This window comes from Crocuta crocuta, unplaced genomic scaffold (assembly GCF_008692635.1).
Source record: "Crocuta crocuta isolate KB4526 unplaced genomic scaffold, BGI_CrCroc_1.0 scaffold92, whole genome shotgun sequence".
NCBI lineage: Eukaryota > Metazoa > Chordata > Mammalia > Carnivora > Hyaenidae > Crocuta > Crocuta crocuta.
Window position 1 is genome coordinate 2,594,359 of NW_027528804.1, and position 13,395 is coordinate 2,607,753.

The 13,395-nt window shown below is 46.1% G+C and overlaps 1 protein-coding gene across 2 annotated transcripts in view; it reads left to right on the plus strand.

Moving 5' to 3' along the window:
* Window positions 1–13,395, plus strand: part of NFKB1 (nuclear factor kappa B subunit 1) — a 115,644-nt gene that overhangs the window by 101,103 nt on the left and 1,146 nt on the right. For both annotated transcript variants that reach the window (XM_077755750.1, XM_077755751.1), the window contains exons 17-23: window positions 3,301–3,502; window positions 3,944–4,113; window positions 4,455–4,557; window positions 7,047–7,171; window positions 8,795–8,861; window positions 9,153–9,325; window positions 10,072–10,252. In XM_077755750.1, coding sequence (XP_077611876.1) covers window positions 3,301–3,502; window positions 3,944–4,113; window positions 4,455–4,557; window positions 7,047–7,171; window positions 8,795–8,861; window positions 9,153–9,325; window positions 10,072–10,252 — 1,021 coding nt within the window. The remainder of the gene's footprint in view (window positions 1–3,300; window positions 3,503–3,943; window positions 4,114–4,454; window positions 4,558–7,046; window positions 7,172–8,794; window positions 8,862–9,152; window positions 9,326–10,071; window positions 10,253–13,395) is intronic.

Here is a 13,395-nt window from a genome sequence, read left to right on the forward strand (position 1 = left end):
GTCAAAGGAAGAATGAAGTTGGAGATTCTTCACTGACTCATAATATAAAGCAATGAAAGTGAAGTCTAATTTTAGGTAGACATTTAAAGGATGTCTTCAGATTCTCATACCATCTTGGGGGTTGTTGGTATTTGGAGAGTCATCTGACCCATAAAGCTTGATTCTCTCAGGCTTTAGGACTGATCATTCCTCTCAACTGTCACAAGTTTACAAATAAAACGGAACGGGATGCTGTCACTTCTCAGCCCTCTTTTCAGAGACTGCTTAACTTCACTGCCCGTAGGTCAGATTCAAGGAATTACTTGTTTTTCTGTTTATAAATAGGCCTTGCAAAGGACACCACGTAGCAGGATCAGTAGTCGTGATTTATTATGTGCTAACCTCCTTACTGTATCATTTGGTTACGTATATGGAGACTCTCTCCGATATGCTAGACACCCAAAAATCTCAAAACCACCACCTTTGACACTTCCACGCCTTCTAACATGGGGACTCTCAGGAGGGTCCTTTTTTCCCCCAACTCACCACCGCTCTCATTCATGGGTAAGGATTCTGGATCCCCTGGTATGCCTTGTAGGGCTCAAACATATACCCAATGGCAGCTTTGATCTGAGAACCAGAAAAGGCTAAAAGTTGGCCTCATTTATCTTCGTAAAGTTTCTCTGTTAACTATTCTTGATGGAAAAATGATAGAGTTCTCTAAGTAATTTGGATTATTTGGCAATTGTCTTAGACAACCTCCCAAAATACCATTCACTAATCTTAGTACATTTCTGTGACCATCTGTCATGATCAGATCGCTCGCTCCACCCACTCTCTGGAGATACACTCAAAATAATCCAAGTGTATAGAGTTAGGATTCTTCTGAAAATATTTCTGAAATCTGTTGCCTTTAAACCCTCTCCTCATCTTCTTCCCCCACCATAGACAACCACTCCAGTGTGTTGGATATGAATTATTTTGTTTGCATACATTCCTTTGTAACATTAGCGGGGGGGTTATGCATGTGGGTTTTTTCTTTTATGTTTTTAATTTTGGTAAATATAATATATGTTCATGGTGCTTTAAATGGTACATAAGGAATTATGCTAGAAAATCAAAAGTTGCCCTCCCTGGCAATATACAAGTCTCTCAACCCCACTCCCAAATACAACTATTGCATTTGTAAGTATTTTTCCACATATTGGCTACATAAACGTATACATTTGAAATATATAGATATTTTAGTATACTCTCACTTGCAATCCACACTATATTATATAATTCTGGGGTTAAAGATCTAAATCCTGAAATCACCTAGAAATTGAGAAATTGAAAAATTGGTGAGACTTGTGGGAGAAAACTTTTTTAAAAAAAGCTTCTTTTACTCATGGTAACAGAATTTGTATAACATGAAAAAAATCATACTAAAACTAGAGAGAATTACTAATTGCTGAATGGTAAAATATTCTGTAATTTCAGATCTTCTTTTTTACAATGTCATTCTCTTTCAGACTTTTTTTCATCGCCCCCAAATAGCACTTCAGATTAATAAACACAGGCCTTCTTTTTTTTTTTTTTTTACATATTTATTTCTTGAGAAAAAGGCTCTTGGCTGCGGTATCTAAAGTTTTGAGGACATCATTTTATTTCAAGCTGGGGTGTAAAAGATGAAAAAAGTAGGAGAGAATGGAGATTTGGCCAAATACCCTGTCTTGTTTGTGTTATGTGAGATCATCACTGTAACTGAGACGTAGCCGCGGGAGCATCTTCCAGCATCTCCTGCGCTGTGGTCGTCCTGCGCTGCCCAGGGTGTTGTGGTTCACCCGCTGTCACGGCTGTGGCCGGCGATCGCTTTCAGAGGGACAAAGTTTAGGCAAGTTGTCACTAGACAGGCTGGATTTCGGAAGTAAAACTTCTGCGAAATACACTGATTTGTTTAAAAATATATTGCCATTCTCCGTCGGTGACTTCAGTTCTTTGAAGGATACTTTCTCAACCGATCGTGTTTGCCTTGCTCATTTTGAAAACACTCAATTTGCAAAACATCTCATTTGCATTCACTGAGGCACTACTTTGTGGGCAGAGTAGTCAAGTGGACTATTTATGCACCTATTCAGTGACAGCGGTTCAGCTCGTTTGTTCCTCTGAGCCCTCTTGAGGAGATAGTTCTGTTGTCCTGGTTAAGACATTTAGAATCCTGGGGCGCCTGGGTGGCTCAGTCGGTTAAGCGTCCATCCGACTTTGGCTTGGGTCACGATCTTGCAGTTCATGGGTTTGAGCCCCACAATGGACTCTCTGCTGTCAGCACAGAGCCCACTTCGGATCCTCTGTCTCCCTCTCTCGCTCTGCCCCTCCCCCACTCATGCTCTCACTCTCTCAAAATAAATTAATTTTTTAAAAAGAGGTACTTGTTGGGATGAGCATTGGGTGTTATATGGAAACCAACTTGACAATAAACTATTTAAGAAAAAAATTTAAAAATAAAAATAAAAAATAAATAAACACTTAAAAAATGAGGGAAAAAAAGACATTTAGAACCCTTTGACATCTGTTATAAAATGGAGGTGCTAGAGTTCTATTGATTGGTCTCATGGATCCAGTCCATGGAAAAATATTTTTTAACCTAGCAAACTCATTTTCAATGGCAATATAGAATGACAGCACCTTTGTTAATTAGTTTCTATTGAGTAGTTCATGTCAACGTCATCAGTAAGCCTGTAGCCTTGCTTTGATTTGTTAACCTACAGAATTAGCAGAAGATAGATTCCTACTAGAAAGTCAATAAACTTACATTTATTAATAGAAGAATTAACATATTAGCAATCAGCAGGCTGTGATGAGAAACAGGAAAGCTATTAAGAATTGTAAATATGGAGGCGCCTGGGTGGCTCAGTTGGTTAAGCATCCAACTTTGGCTCAGGTCATGATCTCACAGTTTGTGAGTTCAAGCCCTGCATTGGGCTCTGTGCTGACAGCTCAGAGCCTAGAGCCTGCTTCAGATTCTGTGTCTCCCTCTTTCTCTGCCCCTCCCCTGCTCATGCTCTATCTCTGTCTCAAAAATGAATAAAAAATATTTTTAAAAAATTTTTTTAAGAATTGTAAATATAAAAATAATCTTAATTATCGCATGGCCTGACAGCAGTCCAGCACACACACTGCATTAGCACAGGATATGGAACATTTGCAGAAGCTAGGCGTTAATCTGTGGGAAGTAGCCCAGAGGAATGACTCTACCTATTGGAGTGGCAGCAACCAAGCCCATGGATTCCAGTGTTCACCACTGACCAGTGTATCTCCTGCCCCTTCTCCACTTCCCAGACACCCTTGCACTTGGCCGTGATCACCAAGCAGGAGGCTGTGGTGGAGGACTTACTGAGGGCCGGGGCCGACCTGAGCCTCCTGGACCGCTTGGGTAACTCTGTTTTGCACCTAGCTGCCAAAGAAGGACAAGACAAAATTCTCAGTGTTTTACTCAAGCACAGAAAGGCAGCACTACTTATCGACCACCCTAACGGGGAAGGTAAGAGACCATCACACATCGTGGTATACCCTTCTCTGCCTGCTTTCTGAACAATTGGTCGCTATTTGATAAATGTGTGTTATTTGATTTGCACCTCAAAATGCTTTCCTTAGTCACCTGGAGTTCGTCGCCTCTTGTGAGAATTTCTGTTGCTCGCCCTAGCTAATTTCTTAAAGATGATTTAGAACAGTTAGTAGGAGGAAAAAGCAGAGGCCTGAGCGTGGAAAACATCAATTCTCCAGAGACGATTTACTTGCTCTGTGTCTCCTGAGAACGTACAAGGAGACTGTGGGTGTACGTGCAGGACAAAAGACTTACAGCACCGTGTGGAGTAGACACTAGATGTGCTGAAACTTGACAGCATTCCTTCCATAGGGTCCAGTTCTGCCATCTTGTGAGCAGCCTTCCAGCTCCGTGACTGTCCCTGTGCTTGGGCCGCAGGTCTAAACGCCATTCACATAGCCGTGATGAGCAACAGCATGGCGTGTCTGCTGCTGCTGGTGGCCGCCGGGGCCGACGTCAATGCACAGGAGCGGAAGTCGGGGCGCTCGGCGCTGCACCTGGCTGTGGAGCGTGACAACATCTCTCTTGCTGGCTGCCTGCTCCTGGAGGTAAAGGAACCGCGTATTTGCCTTTGTATTCAATTCCCAGGACAGAGTCGAGACCATCTTTTCAAGGAATTATGTCAGCAACAGGTTTTCTCCCTACAGTCACCTCTGTTTATTCGGTATCTACTCAAGGCTCCAGAGTAGCAGCTTCAGGCATTCCTGACACCATCTGCCCAGTCTCTCTAACTGGAGATGTCTTCAGTGATAGAGGCCGCCCCAAATAGCAACTGGGCTAGTACTATGACCTATTAACATGACCTAAGGGTCATGCTGACAGGAGAAGGTGGGGACTAAAGAGTGAGAGAACCTTCCACTGACGCTTTCCCATCTTGGCTGGATTTCAGGGTGATGCCCATGTAGACAGTACCACGTATGATGGAACCACACCCCTGCACATAGCAGCTGGGAGAGGGTCCACCAGGCTGGCGGCTCTTCTCAAAGCAGCAGGTAAGGCGGCCTGGCGGTTGGGAATGGAAAATGCTATCAGGAAGGCAAACCCAATCCCCATAGAGCAGCCAGGTCACCTTCTTTAAGGCCACGGAGCTGCTGCTGCGAGGCATGAGTGAATACAAATCGCGCGTTAACTGCCATAATGATGCTGTTTCGACTAGTAATCCTGGGCTTCATCCTGATGGTCATGTCAGTCTTTACTCTCTACCTCATTGGTTTGTTTTGGGTGTTTGTTGTTTTGGTTGACTCCCATGACAGGAGATCTTAAAAGTTGAATTTGATTCCTGAAAGAGCTCTGAGCAGTACCAGCCTCCGATCATGTCAGAGGTCTGCAGAAAAAAAGTTTATTGGTACATGGCATAATTTTAAAATTTCATTTGACAAGAGAGGTCTCTTAGAAGTTGAAATAATAGGAAAAAACGAATGGGTCATGTATTGAGTACTGTCATATGCGAGGCACGAGAAATGGCTAGAGTTTATTAACCTTACAATGGACTAGGCATGTCACACGCATGTCTCATTTCATCCACAATAACTTTCTGAGGTAAGTACCGTTATTATTTTTGCCATCTCACAGCCAAGGAAACAGACTGGAGAGGCCTGTGAGTCCCAGTCCCAAGGTCCCAGTATGTGGCATATCTGTGAACCACACATCACCCATCTAAACTTCCAGACGCTATTGTCTCTACTCTGTTTTTCTCTCCTACTTCACTCAAGGATTTGCAGGTGTTATTCTGTTCACTTCTCTAATCCTGTGAAGTCTAGAAAATTATTACTGCTCACCCTTGAATCTCTCTTGCCTTGTGTATTTAGAACTTCAACAAATGTTTAATGGATTAGTATCCCAGACCTTCTCTGACATACCTGATTTACTTTAGAGATTATTAAAACTTCTTTGGAAAGTGAATGCTTCATAAATTTAAGGAAACAGAGTGGGCTAAGTACCGTCTAAAAATTGAGTCCAGGAAGATGTCCAAACTTTTTCTCTGGGAGTCCCACATTTTTCTAGTAAACAAAATCCTGCCAAAGAAGCAATAGCCTCTTCTTAGCCTTTGTCAAGTTAAACTTTCTCTTGAACACGACACTCTGATTGCAGTGATGTAAGCATAGTTTGGGTAGTCACCGGTTACAATTAAGAAATGCCTTCAGACAAGAAGCTATAACCCTTTCAAAAATGCTTTCCCTTGAATTCTCAGTATTCCATGAAAGGAGTAGCAAGTGACGGATTCTCCACCACATAAATGAAGGAACGCGGATGAAAATCCTAGTCCTGAGCTCAGAGTCCTGAAGGTCACTTAAGGAGCAGATACAGCTCAGCTCGTCCAGCCTTCTCCAGCCTGCACATTGTTCCTCTGAGTTTCTCCGCTGTTTCCAGGCTCAGGTGGCACTCCCTGCCTTCAAGATCAGGCCAGGACTGGGAGGCTGAACTAAGAAACAGCACGTAGATCCTTCTCTGACCCTCATCAGGCCCTCTCCTATTATTGAAGTTGGCACAGAACTCACGTTCTTCCAGCAAGATAAAAACAAGTTCTTCCCAGAAGGGGGTTCTGAACTTACTCCTGTTTGTTAGACATCAGACTAAACAGTCTCATAAAAATAGTCTCTAAGCCCTTAAGAAGTAACTCTAGCTCTAATCTCTAAGTGACTTTTGGTGTTTTCTTGCTACACATTAAGAAGCAGACTGGATTTTTCCAAGATCAGCCCTCAAATGTTCAATAACCGTACATTCCAAGGGAAGGTTTTTGTGGTGTCCGTCTGTTTGTTCAAGGACCGGGACCCTGGCATTGTGGTTGTGCCCAGGAAGAAAACCGAGCATGCTCTCCCTGTACAGCAAGTTTCTTTGCTCTTTTGAGCAAGTGGGAGAATGGAGTGAAAAGCAGGCAGTGGTGGGCATAAACCTGAGCAGAAAATTAGGACCTTAATCCTGAGGGTGCACCCCAGTCCCTGTAAACTGCTGCCATTACTAAAAGTACATCTTTTTCAGTTGAAAACTGTCCTAGGGACTTAAATGTGAGGGTCAGGGTACTCCACATCTTCTCTTGGTGAAAATGTTCTCAGCTATGTAGGGTGTCATCAGACATATTTACATTCAAAATAAGTTAGAATTTAAAAGAAACTCTCTGAATGTTTCAGTAGAAACATGTTTTATGTATTATCCAGGTGAGGGCGCCTGGGTGGCTCAGTTGGTTAGTATCCAGCTTCAGCTCAGGTCATGATCTCACAGTCATGAGTTCAAGCCCTGCGTCAGGCTCTGGAGCCTACTTTGGATTCTGTGTCTCCCTCTCTCTCTGCCCCTCCCCTTCTGTCTCTCTCTCAAAAATAAATATTAAAAAAATAAAAATAATATACAAAAGTAAAAATAAAAATTATGCAAGTCATTGCCTCTAGGAGCTATTATGTTTTCCCTTTGGAAACCTGACCTCTGCAGGTGGTTCAGAGTCGACAGGATCCAGGTTTACCTAATGCTGTGTAACTTGACTCCACAGGCGCAGATCCCCTCGTGGAGAACTTTGAGCCTCTCTATGACCTGGATGACTCTTGGGAAAAAGATGGAGAGGATGAAGGAGTCGTGCCTGGAACCACACCTCTAGATATGGCCACCAACTGGCAGGTGAGTGGGGCTCCAGTCTGTTTGATGGCAGCCCGGGAGGGACCTAATGAGTCAGGAATATAAGAACAGATGGTCTTCCTGGGTCTTTATTCCCCAAAGCACATGCCTTTTATTTTTAAGAAGTCTGCTTGTCAATATTTACCTTGAAAAGCCTATCCATGAAAGATCTAGGTCAGCGGAGTTATGAGTGTAAAAGCATATGCTTAATCAGATCAGAGTTCAGTTGTGAGAGAGGGTTCTGCAAGAGACAACACACAGTTCGCGTAAGAGTTTCCCCGTTCTGAGCTCACACCGGAACTTTTCTGTTCCCGGCTCTGTTTCTGAAGCTAGGATAGCTCTTCCGCTTTGCTTAGAACTTTGGTGAGTGACTCCTTTACATGAAAAGAACCCGGGGAGGGGCACCTGGGTGGCTCAGTCTCTGTTGGGCATCAGACTTTGGCTCAGGTCATGATCTCACAGTCTGTGAGTTCGAGCCTCGCGTCGGGCTTTGTGCTGACAGCTCAGAGCCTGGAGCCTGATTACGATTCTGTGTCTCCCTTTCTCTCTGCCCCTCCCCTGCTCATGCTCTGTCTCTCTTTCTCTCTCTCTCAAAAATAAACGTTAAAAAAAAAAAAGAAAGAAAGAAAGAAGAGAAAGAACCCGGAGAGTCTTATGAGGACTTTAATAAATAGAAACAGTAAATAGACTTAACTCTTCCTCCAAACTCCAGTGACCTGAGATCTGAAGGTGCAAACAGTTGGTAGGTCTTTATGGACCAGGAAGAGTTGCCGGAGGGAGGCTGGCTCTCCGACCTGTGTTGATCTCCAGCACAACAAAATCGACTTTCTTGGGGGCAAGTACCGCTCCACATCCAGAAACGGCCAATTGGCCTCTTCGCGGCCCGTGGTGTTGAGTTGAGTGACCCTGGCAGAGACCACATGGTTCCCCTTTTATGTTGAGCACCTGGCTTTCCCAGAAGCCTCGTCACAGAACACAGAAAGATAACCCACTTCAGTGACCCCATGTTGTCCTTTCTTAAGTCAGCAGCATGCACAAAGCGACTGCAGAGAACATGGAAGGGTCTCCGTAGCTGTGGAATTTATTTTTCCTTTTAACTGAAGACTTTTCTGTCCTCTCAATTTAAAATGTAGATGGTGCTAGAAAGAGAACATCAAGCCTTGTGAGCATTACTATACCTGTTTGAGCAAGTTTATTAAAATCATTTTCATAAGTCCTTTGCGAGGGAGGAGGGGGCAGCGAGGAGGCACAGCTTCACAGCTCTGAGTAAGCTCAACCCTCACCCTGGCTCTCAGGGAAACATCACGGGCCAACACACGGCTGCTTGGGTGGCCTGGACGGTGTCAGTCCCTCAGAAGTACCGAGGCCCTGGCTCTCCGCAAGATTGGCTTGGGGTTTCAGAGGCCCCTGTAGAGCACAGCCTTCTGGCCCCAGAGCCCCCAGGACTTTTCTTTTTCCCAAAGGGCATTGTCATGACTTCACGGGTCATGGTGCTGACTCCTTCCCATTCCTCCACCTTTGGGGTACCAGGTGCTCCTAAGGAGGACACGGTGAGTTCTGGATCACAAAGAAACTGCTTCTCCTCCTGGTCCCTTTAATGTTTCTCCACGGTTTTCTTCCCAACAGGTGTTCGATATATTAAATGGGAAACCATATGAGCCAGAGTTTACATCTGATGATTTACTCGCACAAGGTAAGCTCTTAACCAGTGTCCTCTCCACACTGTCATGTAAAGGGGGGAGGGAGAGCCAGCAAATCCAGGCTGGACTGTGAGAGGCTCAGTGGCTTGTTGCAGAATCGGAAGATCCTGGACATCTGCAAAGGGGAATAGCCGGTTGTAATCGACCAAATTATGTAATGGCGCTGCCCCTGGTCAGGGCTTGTGCCGACTGCAGGGAGAGGAGCCTGACTGCTCCCACAGGGCATTAGAGGGCAGCCCTGTGGCAGTGGTCAGTCCCTCCAGAGTCATTCTTCATTCCTTTAGGAGACATGAAACAGCTGACTGAAGATGCCAAGTTGCAGCTCTACAAGTTGCTAGAAATCCCTGATCCAGACAAAAACTGGGCTACCCTGGCACAGAAATTAGGTCTGGGGATACTAAATAACGCCTTCCGGCTGAGTCCCGCTCCTTCTAAAACTCTCATGGACAACTACGAGGTAACACATCACCTCACAGTTTTATTGGACCCTCCTCTGTTAACATCGCTGACCTGGGCCTGGTTCCCTCCCCCCTCCCTGAACTCTGAGGAGGACAATCAGTCATTCATTGCTCACATCCTAGAAGGGTGACCCAGGCCAGGGTGGAAGCCCACCTTCGTAAGAAGGCAGTTTTCAGATACCTTCAGGTGTTCCCTATTTTCAAATACCTTGAGATTTCCTGCAAAAATCCTACTAAGAGGGAACTTTGACTCTCCCCTCGCTCCCCGGACAAACCTGAGAGACTGTGATTTGTGTGCGTTATCTTTTGGCCCCAAGAACATCCCTCCATCCCGTGTCAGGACATGAAGCCAGCTTTCTGTGAGGTGAAGGTTTCTCTGAGGTGAAATTCTTTTCTGCTGAGGGTTTCCTTGTTAGCTCTTGTTTCTCGGTGGTTTTCAGAGCTTCAGCCCCAACAAGGATATGGCGGCGTGACCTTCGTTGCAGGTGGAGTTTCACTGCCTCAGCACTTCTCTCCCTCTCTGTCCCCTGTGCTTACTGGAAGCTGCTTCTCTGTGATTTCCTGAGTGGTCTCTGGGCTGAAACAGGAAACTCCACGCGAAGAGCGTGTGTCTCCTTCTCCGTGCTTCAGCCGACCCCTCCAGGGCTGCCGGGCTCTCTCGGGGGTTGAGGGAGGGTGTGGGACGCGCTGACAGCCTGCCCACTGGCTCCTGGCCCTGGACCACACTCTCGTCTCTTCCTCGCAGGTCTCTGGGGGGACAATAAAAGAGCTGGTGGAGGCCCTGAGACAGATGGGCTATACCGAAGCCATCGAAGTGATCCAGGCTGCCTTCTGCGCCCCAGGAACTGCAGCCCCCAGTGCAGCGAAGACTGTCTCTCACACCCTCTCGCTGCCCCTCTCGCCTGCCTCCACGAGGCCACCAGTAGGTAAGGAAACGACTGGACAGGCAGCCGAGATTCTCTCCGGCTCCACAGGCTGTGTCTTCAGGGTCTCGGGATGTCGCTGTCCTCCCTGCCATCGTCCCCTGTGTACACGGTCCCATGTGTCTGCCTTCCCCCCTGCAGCTCAAAGGTTCTACCCGCTGCCCCGGCCTGCCGCTGCCGGTTAGGTGGGGGGCTGTCCCCGGAACAGTCACGTTAATCTGCGAGTCACTTCGATTCCTCATAAATACCAAAAACAACGTGATGTGGCTAGTTAAGGCAAGTAGTGCTTCTCTCACTTCTTAACTTTAAAAAAGAGAGAAGGCGCCTGGGTGGCTCAATCAGTTAAGTGTCCGACTCGATTTCAGCTCAGATCATGATCTCACAGTTCATGGGATCGAACCCCATGTCGGGCTCTGTGCTGGCAGTGCAAAGCCTGCTTGGGATCCTCTCTCTCAGTCTCTCTCTCTCTCTCTATCTGCCCCTCCCCAGCTCGCTCTGTCTCTAAATAAATAAACAAACAAACAAAACTTTAAAGAGAGAGAAACAAATAGTGCAAGGCCCATAGAGCCAGGCCTGGCCCCAGTTCTCACCACAGCACCCTAGCTCTTCACCTCCACCCTGCAACGGCTTCAACTTCTCCCTTCGCCTCATCCCTGACACACGGCATTGACCCTACCTGCCCCCCGTCACCCACCTGAAACACATAATGTAACAAACTCCCGACACAGCCCAGTAGCCCTTTGTTTCCCTGCTAATGTGCTCATGCACTCCCTCGGCAACCCCGCACTTTTTGTCTGGACCCCCCACCCACCTTCCCTGTCCTGCCTCATCCGGTGTCCCCGGCTCACACACCACCGAGAACACAGCGGCGACTAGAATTCACTCATCTTTGACAGATGGACGGTTGGCCATGTCAGACAGAAGCACTGCCACCCCCCAGGAGGTTTAGACAAAAATCTGAGACTTTGCCCACGGACACCTGCTGCCCACCCCACACGCTGCCCTGCCCTTCCTCCGGGACAACCACCCTGCCCACCCACCCTCACTTCTTGACTCACTGCCTTCAGCAGCTCCTACTCAGTCTCCCTGCTTCCAGTTGGTCCCCTCCTGTCAGTCTACTCTCAACACAACAGGTAGTGAGACGCTTTTAAAAACTTAGTGCTATTTTTAAAAAGGCGGGGGGCGCCTGGGGGACTCAGGTGGTTGAGTGTCCAACTCTTGATCTCTGCTTAGGTCATCAAGCCCCGCATCAAGTTCTGTGCTTGGGATTCTCTCCCTCTCTCTCTCTGCCCCTCCCCCGCTCACTTACGCTGTCTCGCAAAATAAACATTTTTTTAAAAAGGAAAAAGTAAAAATTAGTTGCTCTTCTGTCACTGCCATAGTATACCTTCCAGTTCATTTGTCCATTCACCAAATCTTTATTGAGCGCATCCTGAGTGCCTAGCGCTGTTTGAGGCTTTGAAGATAGAGCAATGAGTACTAAAGGCTGCGTCCCTGGGGTGTCTGGGCAGCTCAGTTAAGCAACTGACTTCGGCTCAGGTCATGATCTTACAGCTTGTGGGGTTCGAGCCCTGCATTGGGCTCTGTGCTGACAGCTCAGAGCCTGGAGCCTGTTTCAGATTCTGTGTCTCCCTCTCTCTCTGCCCCTCCCGAGCCCACACTCACTCTTTCTCTCTCAAAAATAAATAAACATTAACATTTTTTAAAATAAATACAGGCAGTGTCCCTTTATCCATTCTCTCTTGTAAACACTTTCCTCCACCTTTCCTCCCACCCCACCACCCTGGGCCCCTCTCCCCCAACTCTTCCGCTCACAGGTCTGAGCCAGTCTTAGGACCTGAGCCTTCTCTTTCCCTTCCCTACAAAGATTCTCACCTAGTGGCTCCTTCTTGCCTTTCAGTTTCAGCACGAGTGTCACTTATTGGAGCCCATCTATAAGGACAGATGTTGTACACTTTACAAAGGAATAATGTGGCCACCAGCAAAATAATCCCCATCCCCCATCTCCTTACCAGATGCTCCTTTTACACAAAGAAGTAGGAAAATACTTATATTTTTATTTCATTTTATTTTTTGACAGAGGGCACAAGTGAATGAAGGAGGAGGGAGAAAATGGGAGAGAATTCCACGAGGAGCAGAGAGAGAGAGAGAGAGAGAAGTGCACCTCACCCTGAGTGGGCTCATGCTCACCCAAACCCTGGTTCAATCTCACCCGATGTAGGACTCGAACTCATAACTGGTGAAATCATAACCTGAGCTGAAGTCAGATGACTTACTGTCTGAGCCACGCAGGCACCCAGAAAATACTTATATCTTTGAAATTTTATTTGATCTCTGATTTGTAGTTATTTTTAAAATACCTCACACTTCCTGGCACATGACAGAAACCCAAGAAAGAGGGGTGCCTGGGTGGCTCAGTTGGTTAGGCGTCCGACTTCAGCTCATGTCATGATCTTGCAGTTTGTGAATTCGAGCCCCACGCAGGGCTCTGTGCTGACAGCTCAGGGCCCGGAGCCTGCTTCAGATTCTGTGTCTCCCTCTCTCTCTGCCCCTCCCCGTTCTCTGTCCCTCAGAAATAAATAACATTTTTTAAAAATTTAAAAGAAACCCAGTAAAGATGTGTTCATTGAATAACTCAACAAATCAATAAGAAGACAATAGCTGTGTCATTGCTGTTAAAGTCTTACTATTTTAATACTGAATTTAATATACAAGAAGGTAGCATTTTGATTTGTGTCTATTAGACTTCTATTTCTTTGATCACTTCCTCTCGATAGTAACTCAACACTGTTCAGCTCTCTAAAGACACTTCTCAACAAGGAGAATTTGACCTATTGTTCACTACGTGTCGTTTTCATCATAATCGCCTTAACTCCTTTGCTACCAGAATGTTTTGGACGCAAGGCGTTTACTAGCACATGAGGCCCAGAGAGATGTCACCCGTTTATCTTGCCGGGGCTCATCAGTCTTCCCACCTATAAAATCGGTAATGCAGTGGTTGGAAAAACACACCTGATTTCTAAGAAAAAAAGGTACTCTGTGAGTCAGGAGAATTCAGAAAAGATTCTGATAAACATGATGGTAAGAAAGAGATGTGAAAGCACTTGACGAATTTTGATGTCTTCACAGTTTTTATATTCTCAACG